The sequence below is a fragment of the Tupaia chinensis genome, unplaced genomic scaffold, assembly GCF_000334495.1.
Source record: "Tupaia chinensis unplaced genomic scaffold, TupChi_1.0 Scaffold147608_1, whole genome shotgun sequence".
Taxonomy (NCBI): Eukaryota; Metazoa; Chordata; class Mammalia; order Scandentia; family Tupaiidae; genus Tupaia; species Tupaia belangeri.
The window spans coordinates 393,336-414,527 of record NW_006207460.1 but is presented as its reverse complement, the minus strand read 5'-3'; the positions used below and the strand labels follow the sequence as shown (position 1 = coordinate 414,527).

The following is a 21,192-nucleotide window of genomic DNA, read 5'->3' as shown; positions in this document are numbered from 1 at the left end:
TTAGTCATTACGCCATCTGCTGGCACTTCTCCAGTAAATTTTAAGAGAGAGAGAGAGAGAGAGAGAGAGAGAGAGAGAGAGATTCTCCACAAGGGGCGTTCCTCTTTTTTTTGCTATAGGGCACGTGTGCTTGCAGGAGAGACAGAAAGACAGAAAGAGAGACCCCCCCCCCCCCCCCATGGCCATGCTGCAGTCCCTTCTCCATTCTCCTCTTAGGATTTTGGGCACGCACACACACGCAACTGGCGTGTTTTAAACCCCTGGTCTGGGACTCCAATCGAGGTCGACTATGTGAGAGTCCAGCTATGTAACCATTACACCATGTTCTTTAAGGAAAAATACAGAAGATACTATACATCCTTCCTAGACCATATGCATTCCTTTGTCATCCCTTGGCACAGAACTCTGTCCAGAAACTATACCCTATTTTTCGCCCAATCATATCACTACTAAGGTACATGGCATTCTTTCTTCATCATCCTTTCTTGCCCTTACTCCCACTTGCATCTTTCCTGTGTACCTTTCCAAGTCTTCTAACTTTCCCGCCTGAGTAGCTCTTGGCCAATCCTGTACGTAATTGTCTATTTTCCCCGCCTCTTCGTGACGTTATGGGAAAGACCGCTGATTGGTTTTTCTGGAGCAAGAACTGGCCAATGATAGGCGGACTTTTTAAATGCAGAAGGGCCGCTAGTATTATCGTCGGTGATTGGTTGGAGTGACCCGCGTCAGGAAAATGGCCACGAACACATCTGTAGTCCCGGTGGCTGTGCCAGCTACCGTGGTGCCAGTCCTGTCCACGAATGGCGATTTCTCAGATTTGCGAGAAATTAAAAAACAACTGCTGCTTATTGCGGGCCTTACTCGGGAGCGGGGCCTGTTGCACAGTAGCAAATGGTGAGATGTGCGGGTCGGAAGGGACAGGGCGTGGATCCTTGGCCTTAGGGGCTGGTGGAGCTGATCCAGTTTGTGTGGGTGTTCCAGGTCCGCGGAGTTGGCCTTTTCTCTCCCCGCGTTGCCTCTAGCGGAGCTGCAGCCGCCGCCGCCTATTACAGAGGTAAGGACCTCTTTACTGTGAGCGCTCCCCATAGACGGAGGGGTGTGTCTGAAGAGCAACCGAGTGCCCTGTCACTGGAGGGGGCAAACTGCTTATCGGGGAATGTTTGTAGGGAATTCGAGCATTTAAAGAGCGGGGTGTTACAAGTTCTTTTACCCATGTTGTTTTGTTGATCTGTGAAAGATTTGGTCATCTTCTTATTTAAACTAGAGAGAGTTAGTAAACAATTATTGTTTAAGATTTCAGCCTCTAAGGTTTCGGCAATACTCGGAAAGGCGGGAAGAAGCGACTTTTTTATAACAGCATAAAACCTTTTCTGCACTTGTCTGATTGTCATAGTGAAATGGTTAAAAAGTGTGGGCTATGGATTGAGACAGCTCTGGGTTCAAATCTCAATTAAACTAGTGACTTTTGGCAATTTACTTAACCTACTGAGCCAATTTTCTCGTTTGTGTAATAAGGATAATATTACCTATTTAGGATGTTGAGAGGATTAAATGAAATAATAGATGTAGACTGCTTAGAAGTGTACCTAGCACATAGGACTCAGTAAAATAGCTATTCTCATTATTTTGAGTCTCCTTTTTTAATTTTTTTTTTTTATTTTTTGAGAGATTTTTGCTGTAAGGTGAATATATTGTCAGCCAGACAGAGAGAGATGGAGAGAGTGAAAGTGAGATATCACCTCCCTGGGGGATGGCCATACTGCAGTCCCTTCTCTATTGGGACTTTGGGCACACACCAGATCTGGGATTCGAACTGTAGTTGGCTCTCCTTTGGAGAGTGGTCACACTGAAAGTCCTTCTCCATTTCTCCTTCCTTTTGGGACTACAAAAACATTTATTTTCAAATGTAGCACTCCCTAATGGTGCCCGGTCATGCTGCGATTATTTTTCAAGCCACCGGGTCTGGGATTCAAACTACATGGTTGTCCATGTGGGATCTAGCAATTTAACCACCATGCCACTTGCTGGCCCTCCTTTCAGGATTTTGGGGATGCATGCACAAGTGCCTGACATGGTTTTGAGACTAACATGTTTTCAACCCACTGTTTTCCAGGTTGCCAGGTATGAGACTAGAGATTTTAAAAGTCAGTAGATGTATAGAAGTGTTGGGTTGTCGGAAAAGTCATGACACATTTTTGCACGGAAAAAAATACATTATGACTTTTCCGACAACCCAATAGTATATATATATATATATACACACACACACATGAGAGAGTCTTCAAAAAGTTCATGGAAAATATATTTTACCCAAAAACTATGCAAACTATGCATGAATTTCAAGATGTAAGTTTATTTTACAATAGAGAGCAAGTGCTGGTCGCATGTGACAGAGAAAAAGAGAGAACTCTCGACAGAGTTTCATCATGCTACAGATTTCTTCCATCAGCCCTCTTGCTTGTCAGAATCTTGTTCATATGCACCCAGTGTATTTCAGGACAACCAGGATGGAGATTAGCACCCATGTGGCTTCCAGAACTACAGCTCACTATGCTACCTACCATACCCCTGAGGCTGAGATGGCTTTCAAACTTTTTTTGTACCCAAATCCATTTTTCTATGAACTTTTTGAGGTACCCTCAGTTTTTTGGGAGGAGGAAAATAACCATTATTTTCCTTACATCTTGAAGTTAGTGCATATATATCTTACATTTGACCTTTTGTTGTCCTCTTCCTAACTACTTACACAGACTTGTCTCTTTTCTAGGAGGATGCCCAGGATATGGATGCTTACACGCTGGCCAAGGCCTACTTTGATGTTAAAGAATATGATCGGGCAGCTCATTTCCTGCACGGCTGCAAAAGCAAGAAGGCCTATTTCCTGTACATGTATTCCAGATATCTGGTGAGGGTCATTTTTAGGTATTCTTCCTTCAGTGAAGCATCCATATTTACAACCAAGTGGCAAAAGTTTAATCTTTTAGATAGGCTAGTGATGGACTACTAAGTGAATGTGCTTTATATACTTAACAAGAATTAAAAAGAGATATAAGTAGAAGTTTTAAGTAATGATAATATAGAAGAAAATGTTCTTAGTAATGACTAATGCACTGATTAGTTACAACCTGATCTTTTACTTTAGGTCATACACGGTTTTTTATGCCTGTGGATTGACACTACTGTTTTTTGTTCTTTTTAAGTTGCTAGATGGTGTAGGTGTTTGCCAAAGAGAGATGGAGAGACAGAGAGAGAGGAAAAAGGCACTCCCTAATGGGGCATGGTAATGCTGCGATCCCTTCTCCTTCATTTCTCCTTCCCATCAAGATTTTGGGCTCACACTACCTGGCATGTTTTTCACACTACTAGGGCCAGGATTTCAATCAGAGTCGGCCATGTATAATTCAGTTCTCTTAACTCTTAGATTATGACGATTACCCAGATGTTGTTTAAAAGTAGAGTTTAAAAACTTGGGTGGGGTCCAGCAGGTCATATGGTGGTTAAAGCTAGACTCTCACATGGTTGACCATGGTTCAAGCCCTGGACCCAGCAGTTTGAAAACCATGCAGAGTGCATATGCCTATGTGCCCAAAATCCTGAATAGAGACAGGATTACAGTGTAGCCATCCCTCCAGGAGGTGATTTCTCACTTTCCCTCTCTCTGTCTCTCTTTGGTGAGTGCTTGCACTCTATGGCAAAAACCTTTAAAATAAATAAATAAATAAATAAATAAAACTTAGGTTGGGCCACCCTTGTGACCTAGGGGTTAAAGAAGCTGGATCCCACATGGCTGACTGCTTGTTTCAAATCCTGCCACAGCAGCTTGGAAAATAGCAGGTACAAATATGTGCATGCCCTAAGCCCTGACAGGAGAGACAAATGGAGAAGAGATTGCAGTGTGATCACGCCCATTGGATAGGTGTTTTCTCTCTTTCCTTCTGTCTCTGGTGATTGCATGTACCTTATGGCAATTTAAAAAAATAGTAAGATAGGGCTAGCCAGTGGCATGGTGGTTGGGATAGCTGGATCCCACATGGTCGACTACGTGGTTTGAGTCCTAGACTGGCAGCTTGAAAAACACTCCAGGCATGTATGTGTGCATGCTCAAAATCCCAAAAGGAATGATGTAGGAGAAGGGCATGTGGCATGACAGTCCTCCATCAGGGATGTTTTCTCATTTGCCTTTTCTCTGTCTCTGGTGAGTGTACATGCCCTGTAGTAAAAATAAAAATAAAATAAAAGCTTAGGTATTCAATTGATTTCCAAATTTAAAAAAAAGTTATTTATTTATTTAAATTTGACCAGAGAGGGACAGAGTAAGAGAGAGCAAGAGAGACAGAAAGTGAGAAAGCAAGCCACCAGGCCCAGGACTTGAACCGTGGTTGGCTCTTAACCACCATGCTACCTGCAGGCACCATGATTTCTAAATTTTTGAAGTCAATTATCTTTTTTTCTTTTCTCTCTCTTTTATGTTTTAGTTTTTTACTATAGGGCATGTGTGCTCTCTGGAAAGAGACAGAGATGGGGAGAGAGAGAAATTGGCTTCCCCAGGGGATTGACCACACTGCAGTCTCTTCTCTTCCATTATCACCTTGGAATTTTTAGCATGCATACACACATGCCCAAAGTGATTTTCAAGTCACTGGGTCCAGGACTCAAACCATGGAGTAGACTATGTTTCAGCTGCCTTAACCACCATGCCATCTGATGGCCCAAGTCATGATGATTTTTTTTTGTTTTTTTGTTTTTTTGAGAGATTTTTACTTATAGGGTGCACGTATTGGTCAGAAAGACAAAGAAACAGTGAGAGAGAGAGAGAAAGTGAAAAATCACTCTCCAGGGGGGATGATGAGCACATTGTAATTCCTTCTCCTCCATTCTCCTCTTGGGATTTTAGGCGCGCACACACACACACACACACACACAGTATGAGTTTCAAGCCAGTGGGTCCGGGACCCAGACTGTGGTTGGTCATGTGGGAGTCCAGTGCTTTTACTATTACATCATCTGAAGGCTCCAATTATCATCTTTTTTTTTTTTTTAATAAGTTATACTTTTATTTTCCAGAAACAAAAAAAAACAAGTGGCAATTTGCCTTTGTAAAAGCCATGAAAGAATATCAGAATAATAAGTAAGCTATCTATCTCAGGGAGACAGTAGCCTCAGAAAGCATATAGGGTTTTCAAAGAAAGTCCTATTAAATAAATTTCAGAAAAACATACTTTTAACTGAATCAACAAAACAATATCAAAAAATTATATAGAACTCGTAAAATGGTATGTGAAGAAGAAAAAGGAAAATTCTGGAAATCCACATACTGAGATTTCTCTGTGACAATCATGGGGCTCAAATCTGTTTCTTTTTAAAAATATTTATGGATATAACTGTGTTTTTCTAAATGTTTCATTAGTAAGACCCAGTCTTGGAAGTGTGGTTCTATAATAATCTATAATGTAACTACTTCCATCTGAAGGTCTAACAATCTGTATTGAAATAAGAAAGAAATCAGGAACCAGCAGGTTAGGTATGGTGGTTAAGGCGCTGGACACTTGCACGTGGCCGACCATGGTTGGAGTCCTGGACCTAATAGCTTGCTTTCTCACCTTCCATCCCTCTCCCTCTGTCTCTCTCTAATCAATTAAAAAAAAAAAAAAAAAAGAAGAAGAAGAAATAAATACAATTAAATAAGTAATTCTTTTCTTTTTTTATTTTTGGAGTTTGTTTTTTTTTTTTTTTTTCTTTTTTTTTTTTTTGCTATAGGGAGTGTGTGCTCGCCAGAAAGAGAGACAGAAAGCAAGAAATCACCCCTCAGGGGGGATGGCCATGCCACAATCCCTTCTCCTCTATTCTCCTCCCAGGATCTTGGGCATGCATGCACACGCGCCCGGTGTGACTTTAAGCCACTGGGTTGGGGACTTGAACTGTGGTCGACCACATGGGAGTCCAGAGACATAGCCATTATGTCAACTGCTTGTCCCTAAATAAGTAATTATTAAAAAAAAATAAGAATGAAATCAATTAGGCTCCCAATTCCACAAAACCCGACTGTACAAAACTTTAACAAACCAAAGGCAGGGTATCTGAGGTAAAATCGACCTGCTCGCAGCCATCCAAGAAAAAGAGATAGTGCAAATGGCACTTTGTCTAAATAGCCATTTATATTTTGGCAAGCTGGGTTTGAGAAAGCCAGCTTCATTTCCAGTAAAGTGTGTTTCATGCCACTAAAGTCCTTCCAAGTTATGTTGGGTGCTGGTAAACATGGAACATGAGTTGTGTGGTTTATATGATTAACTGGTACCTGCATAGCATAATTTTTTCTTTTGGCTCTTTATAAATATATTGTCCCCTTTGTGGTCCTTGCACTTAAGTGTCTCCTTGCCTCTGTTGGTGGCAGTGGGACCAGCCTCCAAAGTCCCACGGTGACTGACATAAACCACAGGACACCAAGAAGGCAGGCAGCCATGGCCTCTGGAGAAGCCAGCCTGGAGGGCCAGGTGGCTGCCATGTTGTTTACTGGCACATTCCCAACAGTTTCCAGTTCCTCAATTATCTTATTTACAATATATTTGTTGTTTAAGTTTCATGGCTACTTAAAATTATAAAGGACATACAAATAAAATAATTTACTATTAACTATAATTTTGTATAATTTATTATTTCATTTTAGAACATTATGAATGTACTTTTCTACTTCTTTTTAGTTGTTTTTTCTTCTCCTTTCAAGAAGGATTTTTGCTATAGGGAGCATACACTTGCTGGAAAGACAGAGAGAAACAGACAGAATGCGAGAAATCACCCCCCTAGGGGATTGATCACACCACAGTCCCTTCTCCATTCTCCTCTCGGGATTTTGGGCACACACATGCACCTGGCATGAGTTTTAAGTTGCCAGATCCAGGACTCAAATTGTGCTTGGCTACATTGGAGTTCAGTGACATAACCATTACACTATCTGCTGGTTCCAATGGTTCTTTCTTTCTAAGGAGACAGATTTTCACTGTGGTGCCCTGGCTGGCCTCAAACTTGTGATCCTCCTGTCTCAACTTCCTAAGTAGCCAGGATCAGATTATAGGCATGCACCACTTTGCCTGGCTTACTTTTCTTAGCTGTTATCTTCTATATAAATGGATTTTTTTCTTTTGGAGAGGATTTTGCTGTAAGGCACGTGTGCTTGCCAGAAAGACAGAGAGACAGAGAGACAGAAAGCAAGAAATCACCCCCCCCCAGGAAGGATGGCCACACTGCAATCCCTTCTCCATTCTCCTCTCTGGATTTTGGACACGCACACACACGCACCCAGTATGAGTTTAAACCACCAGGTCCAGGACTCGAACCATGGTCAACTACATGGGAGTCCAGTGATGTAGCCATTGTGCCATTTGCTGGTCCCTATAAATGGATTTTTAAAAGACATTTTATATATATCTCATTTCTGGGTACATGTTGAGCATCCCTAATACAAAAATTTGAAATCTGAAATGCTAGAAATGTGAAACTTTTTTTTTTTTTTTGAGAGATTTTCGCTATAGGGCACGTGTGCTCACCAGACAGACAGAGAGAGACAGACAGAAAGCAAGAAATCACCCCCAGGGGGGATGGTCATGCCGCAATCCCTTCTCCTCCATTCTCCTCTTGGGATCTTGGGCACGCACACACATGTGCCCGGCGTGAGGTTTAAGCCACCGGGTCCGGGACGCGAACCGCGGTTGACGACGTGGGAGTCTAGCGACATAGCCATTACGTTAACTGCTGGTTATCAGAAATGTGAAACTTTTTGAGCATTAACATGAGGTCACAGGTGAATCTAAGGTGTAGTCAAAACATTACAATACAAAAATATTGTGTAAAATTGCCTTTGGGCTGTGTGCATAATGCATATATGAAACATAAGTGAATTTCGTGTTTAGATTTGGGTCATATACTTCATTATGTATATACAGATATTCCAGAATCAGAAAAAACTTGAGCTATGAAATACTTCTGGTCCCAAGCATTTCAGATAAGGGTTACTCAGCCTGTATAAGCATAATCTATGTTTGTCAAGTAAGTAGCTTTTTATGGTTATAGAGTCATTTAATATTTACAGTTTTTTAATTGGGTAAAATAAAATCTTAACTATTAAATTTTTTTTTAATTGCTGGAGGGCATATGTGCTTACAAGTTCGAGACAGAGAAAGAGTGAGGGAGAAAGCATCCCCCAACAGGACATGATCGTGTCACAGTCCCCTGTCCTCCATTTCTCCCTCTTGTCAAGATTTTGGGCACATAAGCCTTGCTTATTTTTCAAGGGACTCTAACTGTTGTTAGCCATGTGGGATCTAACTCCCTCAATGACTAGGCCCTGGGACCAGCCTTAAAATAATTTTTTATTGAGTCCAGCAGGTGGCATAGTGGTTAAGGTGCTGGACTCCCACATGGCCAGCTGCAATTTAAATCTCCAGCCTGGAGGCTTGCTTTCTTACTTTCGCTCTTTCTCTCTCTCTTTGTCTTTCCCTGGTGAGCACATGTGCCCTATAGCAAATGAAAAATAACAGTAATAATAATAAATAAATAAATATTTTTAAAATTATTTTTTATCGATGCATTAATAATCATACATACAGTGTGCTTTCTCAGTATATGAATACAATGTGAAATGATCAAATCAGGGTAATTAGCATATTCATCTAAAACATTTATCTTTATTTTTGTTGGACACACAAAATCTTTTTTTTTTTTAGGAATTATTTATTTAATTTTATTTGTTTTTATTATTATTTTTTAATTTGACCAGAGAGAGAAAAAGGAAAAGTGAGAAAGCAAGCCACCAGGTCCAAGATGGTCAGCCATGTGGGAGTCCAAAGCCTTAATCACCATGCAACCTGGTGGCCCCAAAATCGTTTTTTAACTATTTTGAAATATACAGAAGTTATCCTTTATTGTAGTTCTCCCTCTCTGTTATGGATACTAGAACTTCTCTTGTATAACTAATTTTTGTATTTGTCAACCAACATCTCCCTAACTCCCTCTCTATTCCACTTCCCAGGCTCTGATAACCATTGTTCTACTCTTACATTTGTGAGGTCAGCCTTTTTAGTTTCCATGTATATGTAAGAACATACAAATTATTTTAAACATTTTATTTATTCATTTTATTTTAATTTGACCAGAGAGAGAGAGACAGAGAAAGAGGAAAGTGAGAGGGCAAGCCACCAGGTAGGTCCAGGACTTGAACCATGGTCAGCCATGTGGGAGTGTCCAGCACCTTAACCACCATGCCACCTGCTGGTCCCAAGAACATAAAATTTTTCTTTTTCTTTTTCTTTTTTTTTTTGGAGAGGTTTTTGCTATAGGGCGTACGCGTTTGCCAGAAAGACAGAGAGACAGAGAGACAGAAAGACATCCCCTAAGGGGGATGGCTATGCTGCAATCCCTTCTTCTTCATTCTCCTCTCAGGATCTTGGGCACGCACACATGCGCCCGGCGTGAGTTTAAGCCACCGGGTCTGGGACTTGAACCACGGTCGGCTACATGGGAGTTCAGTGACATAGCCATTATGCTAACTACTGGTCCTACAATTTTTCTTTTTCTATGCCTAGTGTGTTTAGTTTGTGCTGTCTGAGATGCTAAGATTTCATTCTTTTCTTTTTAAGGTCTTTTTTAAAATAACAATTTTATTTATTATAATTATTTTAAAGTTTGCTATAGGGCATGCATGCTTACCAGAAAAGAAAGTGAGAAAACAAGCCCCCAAGTCCGGGCCTTGAACTGTGGTCAGCCATGTGAGAGAGTCCAGTGCCTCAACCACCATGCTACCTGCTGGCCCCAAGATTTCATTTCTTTTAATGACTTCTCCCTCTCCTTCTCTGTTTCTCTCTGGCAAGCGCACCACCTATGTGTCTGGCAACAACAACAAAAAGATGTCCATTTTCTCCACTGTGTAGGTAGTATTATTTCTCTTGCAGTTACCTTCAATCTGTGCGGCTATACTTAAGGCCACACAAATATCCTATTCAGCATAGAAATTTCTCTGAATTTAATGTCCATTGTTAATTCTTGCCTGAAGTGCACTTTACAATGGTGTTAATCTGATGATTTTTCTGCTCACTCTCTCTACATTTACTACTCAACACTTGGCATTCTACTCTTTTTTTTAGAGGCTTTTGCTATAGGATGCGTGCGCTCACCAGAAAGACAGAGAGAGACACACAGAAAGCAAGAAATCACCCCCCCGGGGGATGGCCATGCTGCAATCCCTTCTCCTCCATTCTCCTCTTGGGATCTTGGGCACTCACGCATATGCACCTGGCATGAGTTTAAGCCACCGGGTCCGGGCGTGTGTACCTGTGCCTGGCATGTTTTGAGGCTGACAATGGCATCTGAGCCCACAGTCGGACATGTGGCTCCCAGCACTGCAGTTTAGTTTGCTGTCATCTGCCCCACGGGCTGGACCACCTTTGTTGTTCATAGTTTATAGTTCATTACTTAATCATTTTGATACTCAGATTTTGTTGCTCAGATTAACCCAGAGTTTGTTAATGGTAGCCCCTGAGTAGCTGTTTAAAATTGGTGACAAAAAGTAAATGCCATTTTGCTTAGGCTTGGTCCTTGAGGTAGAGTCAGGATGCTAATTTTAAAATGTGTATTGGAATATTTGTTGATTTTCTTTTACAGTCTGGAGAAAAAAAGAAGGATGATGAAACAGTTGATAGCCTAGGTATGACTTTCTTTCTCTTACCTCTTGGTGTAAAAAACAGGGTTGCAATCTTAATGCCTATGGGAACCAGGCAAGTATAGAAATGAATTGAGGAGAGAGCAGGACAATGACAAAAGTTCTATTGAGAAAGAAAAAGAAAAAAAGCGAAAAATAAAGAAATGAGCCGAGGAGGACTGCTGTGAATTAGAGAGCACATGGCTTATCTCAGCCATTGATTGCCACCTGGTTTAGGCTGAGGTTTGCCTTGTGGTAGTCTGGACCTGGTGCTTGGCCCTTTCCTATTCCCTGCAACCTGAAGTTGTAAATTTATTTTATTTTAGTATTTTTTTGCATTTTTTTTTCTTTTTTACTAATTTTTGACGTGGGGCATGTGCATTCACCAGAGACAGACAGAGTTAGAGAGAGAGAAGGAAAGTGAGAGAGCACCTCCACAGGGGCGATGGCTATACCACAGTCCTTGTGCGCCTGGCTTATTTTTCAAGGCACTGGGTTTAGGACTCAAACCTTGCAGTCGACCATGTAGGATCCAGCTTTCTTAACCCCCATGCCATGTGCTGGCCCATATTTAAAAAGTATTTTTAAAAATTCATTATAAAGAGGCTGGCAGGTGGTATGTTAATTAAGGGTACTGGACTCCCACATGACTGACCACTGTTCAAGTCCCAGACCTGGAGACTTGCTTTCTCACTTTCCCTTTCTCTCTGTCTCTCTCACTCTATTCCTCTCTGGTCAAATTAAAATAAAACTATTAAGTTAAAAATTAATTATAGATAATGCGTGTGTACTTGAAAGAGAGAGAGAGACCCTTGACAGGGTGTCCCATGTTGCAGGCCCCCTTCCCCAGCCTTCCAGTTCCTCAAGATCCTAGGTGTCCATGTGTGCACATACCTGGCATGTTTTCAGGCAACTTGGATATTCAGACCTACAGCGATCCACATGGCTTCCAGGCTTGCTGGGCTCTTGTGTACCACAGCAGCTGGACCTCATTCAGTTTTTTTTTTTTTTTTTCCTTTTCCTTCCTTAGTCTTTTATTTGTAAAACGTTGATATTTAACAATAAATACAGAAGAAAAGCAACAAACAAGTAGTTGACTTGCACTGTGGATGAGAAACTCAAGCCAGGGCAGAGCAGAAGTCCCTGGTACTCCGGAGGATGTGCTGTGGGGCCACCAAGCGTCTGCAGTGTGAAAGGCACCTCTTTCTCCTCCCACAGGTCTCAAACAGCTTAGATGGGAGGCCGAGCGTGATGACTGGTCCTAATTTTTGCTATTCAGCCATTTTTCTTGATCTTGTTCTCTGATCCCAGTACATTCCAGATTGTTCGATGGATTTGTAATAAACTTCTAAGATGAAAGGGAATTTCTTGTTCATTGTATGCCTGAACTCTTGGCTTGTGTTCATCTTAGTAAACAAAAAATATGCTCTGAAAACGCCCATAAGTTCAGCTACTAAAACTCCTTTAAAGATCTTCTTTGCCAGTGGTTCCATAGTGTGGGCCATCCCGGGAAACCGAAAGTGAGTTCGGCAAGCGGAAGCCGAGTGCTCCCCACCCGAGCCCCGAGCTCTCCAGACTCCTCATTCAGGTTTTTAAAAAACTGTATGTTCCGAACAAAATATGACCGCAGACTCCATTATCAGTTGCAGTTTCTGGAATAAAGTAAATGGATTGTGTAATATATTATTAGCCACTTGTGAATGTTTCCTGGAGGATTCAAGTGTAACTTTGGATGATTCTGAAGGCAATTATCTATGTAAAATGAAAACCATTATCTTTCCCTTTGATCAGAGACATTGTTTCTTTTGTAGGCCCCTTGGAGAAGGGACAGGTAAAAAATGAGGCGCTTAGAGAATTGAGAGTAGAGCTCAGCAAAAAACACCAAGCTCGGGAACTTGATGGATTTGGCCTTTATCTGTAAGTGTTAAAGTAATTTGAAACCTCCTGTAACATATTCTCCTGAGTAGAGGGAGACATCATAAAGTACTCATTTCTCCTCATTTCTCCTATGATCATTTCCTTGTTTCCTAGGTATGGTGTGGTGCTTCGAAAACTCGATTTGGTGAAAGAGGCCATTGATGTGTTTGTGGAGGCTACTCATGTTTTGCCTTTGCATTGGGGAGCCTGGTTAGAACTCTGTAACCTGATCACAGACAAAGAGATGGTAAATGGAGATGAGCTATGCGAAAACTCTCTGCTCCAAGTCTTACATGATTCTATAATAAGTAGGGGTGGGGGAAGAGTTTTGTCAAACTTTAGGTTATAGCTAGCTCATTTACTGCATCTTCAATTGCTCTCATTGTTTTCTAACTTAGTTCTTCATTTGAAAGATTAATGACTAACTCTTGATTAGTAGTTGCTATTGTATTTGCATACAGTTTTATTAGAGTTTTTTGGTATTTATATTTTTACATTAAAGTTTTACTGTAACTTGTTTAATCAACTAAATGTTATAGTTTTTTTCTCTAATTCCACATATTCTATAGGAACAGTTTCTCTGATGTCTAGGATTGTATTAAAATATTTTAAATGTTTTAAATATTACAAGCTGTCATTGATTTCGTAAAGATTTAGAGATTGTTTATTAGTGTAATAATGTATATAAAACTGCTTTATAAACTGCAGTCATTTTATTAGTCATTATTAGAGGACATTGTCTTTTTTTTTAGAGAGATTTTTGCTATAGGTTGTGTGGCTCACTGGAGACAGAGACAGAAAGAGAGAGATTGCCCCCAATGGGAGATGGCCACTCTATAGTCCCTCCTCCTCCATTCTCTTGGGATTTGGGGCATGCACGCACAGGTGCCCAGCATGAGTATCAAGGTACCGGGTCCAGAACTTGAACCACAGTCAGCCGTATGGGAATCCAGTGACATAACCATTACGCCATCTGCTGGTCCCAGAGGCTTTGTCTTTTTATTTTTTTTAAGAATTATTTTTTTAACTTTATTAATTTAATTTGACCAGAAAGGGACAGAGTGAGAGGGAGAGAGACAGACAGACAGACAGTGAGAAAGCAAGTCACCAGGTCCGGGACTTGAACTGGAGTTGGCCATGTGGGAGTCCAGCATCCTCAACCACCAGGCCTGCTGGCCCCAAGGGCATTGTCTTTTAGTGTTTATTTTGCTGTTTTTAGTAGGTAAAAGAAGCAATAATACACCTCCTTTTGTTGGATCTGAGAAGTCAGAGACTGGTTGATTTTTCCCAATAGTAATGTATGCTACTAAATCTGTGTTTGAAATCTTACATTGGGGGATCAGGAGGTGGCATGATGGTTAAGGGTGCTGGACTCCCACATGGCTTACTGCTGTTCAAGTCCTGCATCTGGCAGCTTGTTTTCTCACTTTCTCTCTCTCTTTCTCTCTGTCCCTCTCTGATCAAATTAAAATAAATAATACATAAACAAACAAAGTAAATAAATAATTCTTTAGGAAATAAAAGAAATCTTACCTTGGTTTACTTGTATTTACCTAGTTCAAACTGCCTGCTAGACTTCAATTGAAATTTTGTTTTCTCTCTGAATTCAAGATACATAAAACCAAATTTCTCATCTTGCCTATCAAATTCTTTTTTTTTTGGAGAGATTTTTTGCTATAGGGCGCATGTGCTCGCCAGACAGACAGAGAGAGAAAGAGAGACAGAAAGCGAGAAATAACCTCCCAGGGGGAATGACCACGCCGCAATCCCTTCTCCTCCTTTCTCCTCTCGGGATCTTGGGCACACATGCACATGCGCCCGGCGTGAGTTTTAAACCACCAGGTTCGGGGCGCGAACCACGGTCGACTACATGGGAGTCCAGCGGCATAGCCATTATGCTAATTGCTGGTCCCATCTATCAAATTCTTTTTATTCTTCCCTACCTCATAAACTCTCACTAGCATCAGTTTCTCGACATTTGGTCTTGACACTCTGAGTCATATTGTCTCTTCCTTGTCTCATATTTCCCTTTATCTATTTAGTCAAAAGATGTTGCCATGGTTACCTTCTAGTGTACATCTCTTTCTCTTGGTTTCCTTTGCTATCTCAGTTATTGTATCAAATTTGGATTACTTTAAAGTAATAGATACTTTCTGTCTAGCTTTCCCATTTTTATATATCCTTGTGTAAGCCACCCTGCATACTGTTTCCAGACTTCTTTTTCTTTTGAAGATTTGTTCCTTAGGACACATTTGCTTACTGGAGAGAGAAAGACAGACAGACACAGTGAAAGGGAAAGTGAGAAATCACCCACCAGGGTGGATAGCCACACAGCAATCCCTTCTCCTCCATTCTCTTCCTGGGATCTTGAACATGCACACACACACCACCTGGCATTTTCAAGCCACCAGGTCCGGACTCGAACCACAGTTGGCCTTGCAACGTAACCACAATGCCATCTGCTGGTCCCTCAAACTTATTCTTAAAATATCCATGCCAAGACCAGCATATGGCATAATGGTTATGTCGCTGGACTCCCACGTCGTCGGCCGTGATTTGAGTCTCAGATCCACTTGCTTAAACTTCACACTACGTGCTTTTGCATGCTTGCCCAAGATTCCAAGAGTAGAATGGAAGAGAAGGGGTTATGGTGTGGCCATCCCCCCTGTGGGGGATGTGATTTCTCACTTTCTGTCTCTCTGTCTCTCTGGTGAGTGACGTGTCCTATAACAAAAATCTCCTTAAAAATAAAAAATCCATGTTATTATGCCATTCTCTTACCAGAACTTCACATTGTTTACCTATTGCATCCTCTTTTCTGTTGTACCATAGACCTACCTTACCAGTTCAGTCGTATTTTTCCACTACTTCCCAGTGCATAACCTCCCCTCAAGCCAAGGTGTTTTTCTCATCTTACTTACCCACACTCATCATGCCTGTTTGCCTCTACTTATATTGTTGCCCTTGCCTAGAAAGCTTTCTTCTTTTCCTTTTTTAATTAAAATTCTACCCATCCTCTAAGATTCATTTCAAATCATACTTTTTCATTGAAGTTATTCCAAAGTAGGCCATTTCTCCCTATTGTGTTTATATGTCATCTTCACTTAAATTGGACTACCCAGTGTTCATTGTTGTTAGCTACTCTAATAGATATTTAGTGGCAAATTACTTAGGTAATGAAGGTAGTTCATTGGTGTTCATTTTGGAGAGAGGTCAAATTATATTAAGTATGTTCCTTTCTCTCCTGCTGCCAGCTGAAGTTCCTGTCTTTGCCAGACTCCTGGATGAAAGAGTTTTTCCTGGCTCATATATACACAGAGTTGCAGTTGATAGAGGAGGCCCTGCAAAAGTATCAGAATCTCATTGATGTGGGCTTCTCTAAGAGCTCATACATTGTTTCTCAAATTGCAGTTGCCTATCACAATATCAGAGGTGAGTGAAGAGGACAATGAAACACCAACAGATCCTGAGAGGTGCACCTGCTGTTTTCTGAAGGTTCTGTCTTCTTTCTGCAGATATCGACAAAGCTCTCTCTATTTTTAATGAGCTAAGGAAACAAGACCCTTACAGGATTGAAAATATGGACACCTTCTCCAACCTTCTTTATGTCAGGGTGAGCTGCTTCCCTTGCTTGATTAAGCTTTTTAGTGCTTTATACCACCTAGGTAGGATTGTTACTAAGTTATGTTAGCTACAAAACAATTTAGGGAGTTTCTGTTTCAATTAGCAATAATCGCGCCTCGGATAAACCTCATTGGCTACGATACTGCCACTGCGCAAAGCTAGGGAGTTTCTGTTTCATACTTAGATCATTGTTCTCTTTTCTTCCAGAGCATGAAATCTGAGTTGAGCTATCTGGCTCATAATCTTTGTGAGATTGATAAATATCGTGTAGAAACATGCTGTGTAATTGGTAAGAGTTAAAAACACTTTTTTCTTTTAAGATTTACCTTCATATTAAGTAACACAGATATAAAGATAACAATATTAAAGTATTATAGGTAACAGAATTTTTTTTCAAATTTGTTATAAGGTACGTGCACTTGCCAGAGAGAGACAGAGGGAGAAAGGGATAGTGAGAAATCACCCTTCAGGGGGGATTACCATGCTGTAATTCCCTCTTCTTCACTCCTCTTGAGATTTTGGGCACATATACATACCCTCCTGGAGGTTTTTTTCAAGCCATTGTGAAGTTGGCCATGTGGGATACAGGTGTCCCAACCACCACACTACCTGGCTGGCCCAGAATTATATTTTTAATTGCTGGCAGGTATGTGTGCTCACTAGGGAGAGACAGGAGACATAGAGGGAAAGGGAGGAAGCATCCCCAAAGGTGCTTTTTTCCATTTCTCCATTCTGTTGGGATTTGGGACATGCATACGTATGTACCCAGAATATTTCTTTTCTTTTTAAAAAAAAATTATTTATTTAATTTCATTTGTTATTATTATTATTGTTGTTGTTGTTTAATTTGACCAGAGAGAGTTAGAAAGAGAGAGAGAGAGAGAGAGAAAGTGAGAGGAAAGCAAGCCTCCAGGTTCAGGACTCAAACTGCTGTCAGCCATGTGGGAATCCAGCGCCTTTAACCACTGTGCTACCTGCTAGGCCCTCCCAGAATGTTTCTTAAGCTTCTGGGGCCAGGATTCAAACTGGAATTTTTTTACTCCCTAGCCACTAGGCCACAGGACCAGCCCAGTAACGGAAGAATATACTGTAGGATGTGAAAGCTCACTGTAATTCTACCCGTAAGATTGTTTGGTGAACATTATTCCCAGATAGTTTTCTGTGCAAATACTAAAATTATGTGTGTGTGTGTGTGTGTGTGTGTGTGTGTGTGTGTAATTTGCTCGCAAAAAACTGGATAGTTATAAATACTGCTTTGTCACTTTTTTTAACCTGATGGTACATTTGTTGCCGTCTTTCCATGTTAGTACATTTTGTTTTTCTATTGCTTTTTATGGCTATTTAGCATTTTATTAAATAGATGTTCCATCATTTTTATTTAATAAAAAAGTTGAGGGACAGCTGGTAGCATGGCGAGTAAGGTAGCTGGATGCTCCATGGCTGGTAGCACAGTTTGAATTCTGGGCCAGGTGGCTTGAAAAACATGCTGGGCACATGTGTATGTGTTTGTACACATTCAAAATTTCAAAAGGAGGGAGAAATAGAGGAGAGGGAATTGAGGGTGACCATCTACCATGAGGGGTGCTTTCTCACCTCCCTCCCTGTCTCTCTTCAGCAAGTGCTCATATTCTCTAGCAAAAACAAAAAACAACTTCTCAGAAAACATCTTCATACATGACCGTATATATTTGCATACTGATACAGCTATTCTTATATGATAAGTTCCTAGCAATGAAAGACTAGATCAGGGCCAGCCAGTGGCCTGGTCATTAAGTTGACTGGATCCCACATGACTGTCTGCACGGTTCAAGTCTCAGACCCAGCAACTTTAAAAACATGCTTAGGTGTGTGTACTTAGGTGTGTGTGCATACCTAAAATCCTAAGAGGAGAATGGAAGAGAGTGGATTACAGTGTAGCCGTCCCCCTGGGAATTGCTTTCTTTTTCTTTTTTTTTTTTTTTTTTAAGAGGTTTTTGCTATAGGGCGCGTGAGCTTGCCAAACAGACAGACAGAAAGCGAGAAATCACCCCCCAGGGGGGATGGCCATGCCGCAGTCCCTTCTCCATTCTCCTCTCGGGATCTTGGGCACGCATGCACATGTGCTCGGCGTGAGTTTTAAGCCACCGGGTCTGGGACGCGAACCACGGTTGACTACGTTGGAGCCCAGCGACATAGCCACTACACTAACTACTAGTCCCAGGAATTGCTTTCTTACTTTTTCTTTTTCTCTGTCTCTCCCTTGCAAGCACATGCACCCTATAGCAAATTAAACAACAAAAAAAGGAGAGTATGTATCTCTTGTCCATTTCTTGTGTACATGTACATGCTCTATCATGAAAAAAGTAAAAAACAAAAACAAGGGGGTGAGTGTTATGATTAAGGTAAACATAGGATGCTAAGGGAGTGCATAGGAAAGGTATTTAATCTGGTCTGAGGTTAAAGGCTTTTTGAAAAAGGTGATGTTTGAAGGATGGGCAGGAGCAGAAGTGTTGAGGGAGGAAAGAGAAGGATTGACTTGGAAAGGTCCTTAAAATAAGAGGCAATGAAGCGTGAACCAGACATTGAACTTCAAATAGTTTAGCGTGCCTGAAGCATGGTATGGGAGGTAGAAATGTACAAACAAGTGCCAGAAGGAAGAGCTTTATTTGCTTTTGAAAAGTTTAGTTTTAATATTTTTAAGACATTTATTTTTAATTTAATTAATTAATTTATTTATTTATTTTGGAGAGGTTTTTACTATAGGGCATGTGCGCTCGCCAGACAGACAGAGAGAGACAGAGAGACAGAAAGCGAGAAATCACCCCTCAGGGGGGATGGCCATGCCGCAATCCCCTCTCCTCTATTCTCTCGGGATCTTGGGCACGCATGCACACGTGCCCGGCGTGAGTTTAAGCCACCAGGTCTGGGACGCGAACTGTGGTTGACTACGTGGGAGTCCAGCGACATAGCCATTATGCTAACTGCTGGTCCCTCATTTATTTATTTTAATTTGACAATAGAGAGACACAGAGAGAGAAGGAAAGTGAGAAAGAAGCCACCAGATCTGGAACTCTAACCATGGTTAGCCATGTGGGAGTTTCCAGTACTTTACCAACCATGCCACCTGCTGTTCTGAAACGTTTAGGTTTCATACTTAAGGCAGTAGATGTTTTATGAAGGATTTTAACTAGAGAGTGACAAAAGTGGTTTTTATTTTAGAATGATGACTAGGGCTGGCTCTGTGGGCTGGTGGATAAGACAGCTGGATCCCACACAGCCGATTGTATTATTTGAGTCCTGTACATGGCGGCTTGAGAAACATGCCAGGTGGCCAGGTGTATGTGTGTGTGTGTGGGCACGTGCATGCCCAAAATCCTGAAAGGAGGGAGAGATGTAGAAGGGATTGCAGCATGACTTTTCCTCATGGGTGAAGGTGCTTTCTCCTCTCCCTTCCTGTCTGTCTTTCTGGCTAGCTTATGCACCCTCTAGCCAAAAGAAAAGAAAAAAGATGTGATTACAGACAATGTGTTGGGAGGATTAGGAAAAGGGCAAGACCAGAGAGGAGGCTGTTGAAATCCATTCTAGGGATGATAAGAGCCTAAAATGAGGTATTGGCAGGAAGAATGAAGAGAGGCAATTGTATTTAGGAAGTAGAACAAATAGGAACTGGTGGTTGGGTATCCAGATTGATGACAATGTCCTTTACATGATGGGATGAAATACAGGTAGAGGAGCTAATGGACAATTGTGCTCTTTTGTTTTTAACCTATTGACTTGGAGCCATTTAAAATCAGAGGAGGGCCAGCTTGGTGGTGCAGCGGTGATGTGCAGCTCAAGTGATGCTAGAGCCACATGGAAGATCATGAATTCAGATTCTTGGTGAACCTGTACATGCTGGTTGCACATGCCTCATCCTGACTGGCTAGGGACGCTAGTGGAGGAGATTGCAACAGGAGACCCTGTTGAGAGTGCCTGTCTCTTTCTGTTTCTCTCCGTCTTTTACTCTTATGAAAGAAACTTTAGGGGTGAGCAGGTGGCATGGTGGTTAAGGAGCTGGATTCCCACATGACCAACCATGATTTGAGTCCTGGACCTGGTGGCTTGCTTTCTCACTTTACTTCTTTCTCTCTGGTGAACACATGTGCCGTATAGCAAATTTTAAAAATCATCATAATAAATAAATAAATCTTAATAAATAAATAAATTTTAGGAGCCTGCAGGTGGTGTGGTGGTTAAGGTGCTGGACTCTCACATGGCCGACCATGGTCCTGGACTTAGAGGCTTGAAGAACACACTGGGCACATGTACTTGCATGCCTAAAATCCCAAGAGGAGGAGGGATTGTGGCATGGCTGTCCCCTGGGGATTGATTTCTTACTTTCCCTCTCGGTCTTTCCCTCTCGTTCGCTTTCCCTGAGAAAACTCTAAAACTAACTAACTAACTAACTAAAAAAGAAAAATCAAAGAAGACATATATGGAAAATAATGATTTAGGGGCCAGCCCAATAGCGTAGTACTTAAGGAAACCAGATCCTACATGGCTGCCCATGGTTTGAGTCCTGGCCCCAGTGACTTGAGAAACACACAAAGCACATTTGCTTGTTTGCCTGAAATCCTAACAGGAGGGAGAAATGAAAGAAAAGGGGTCGTAGCTTGAGCATACTCCATTGGGGGTGCTTTCTCCCTCTTCTTCCATGTCTATCTCCCTTTCTCTCTGGTGAGCATATGGGACCTCTGGCAATTAAGAAAAAAATAAGAAAAGTAATGATTTAGGGGTTTCTTTTTTTTTATTTAAGTAATAATTTGAATACATTTTAGCCATTCTGCAGGTCTAAAAAAATCTCATCTACGTAATCTTTGCCCAGGATTTTCTTGTTCTGCCTTTCTTGTTTTTCTTTATTCATGATAGTGTGTGTGCATGTGTATATAAACGTGAGAGAGAGGAGCACCCTCCACAGAGTCTAGTCACATTGCGATCTCTTTCCC

The 21,192-nt window shown here is 41.3% G+C and overlaps 2 protein-coding genes and 2 pseudogenes across 2 annotated transcripts in view; 1 reads left to right on the top strand and 3 right to left on the bottom strand.

Annotated features, from left to right (window-relative positions):
• Positions 1-715: 715 nt before the first annotated feature.
• The window catches only part of CDC23 (cell division cycle 23), a 27,468-nt gene continuing 6,991 nt past the window's right edge, over positions 716-21,192 (top strand). The window contains exons 1-9 of the mRNA XM_006169900.2: positions 716-894; positions 982-1,054; positions 2,768-2,905; positions 10,651-10,693; positions 12,499-12,604; positions 12,719-12,851; positions 15,859-16,036; positions 16,120-16,217; positions 16,436-16,517. Of these exons, the coding sequence (XP_006169962.1) occupies positions 734-894; positions 982-1,054; positions 2,768-2,905; positions 10,651-10,693; positions 12,499-12,604; positions 12,719-12,851; positions 15,859-16,036; positions 16,120-16,217; positions 16,436-16,517 (1,012 nt within the window). The 5' untranslated portion in view covers positions 716-733. The remainder of the gene's footprint in view (positions 895-981; positions 1,055-2,767; positions 2,906-10,650; positions 10,694-12,498; positions 12,605-12,718; positions 12,852-15,858; positions 16,037-16,119; positions 16,218-16,435; positions 16,518-21,192) is intronic.
• On the bottom strand, positions 5,370-6,599 carry LOC102495476 (TM2 domain-containing protein 1-like; annotated as a pseudogene).
• LOC106734048 (protein CEBPZOS-like) lies at positions 11,782-12,488 on the bottom strand. Its single transcript, XM_014584780.2, has one exon. The coding sequence runs from the start codon at positions 12,190-12,192 to the stop codon at positions 11,959-11,961; it is 234 nt and encodes a 77-aa protein (XP_014440266.1). The 5' UTR covers positions 12,193-12,488; the 3' UTR covers positions 11,782-11,958.
• LOC114006415 (uncharacterized) lies at positions 16,234-16,388 on the bottom strand (annotated as a pseudogene).

Coding starts and splice junctions, on each gene's coding strand:
- LOC106734048 (XM_014584780.2), bottom strand. CDS start 12,192: ATGGCCCACACTATGGAACCACTGGCAAAGAAGATCTTTAAAGGAGTT.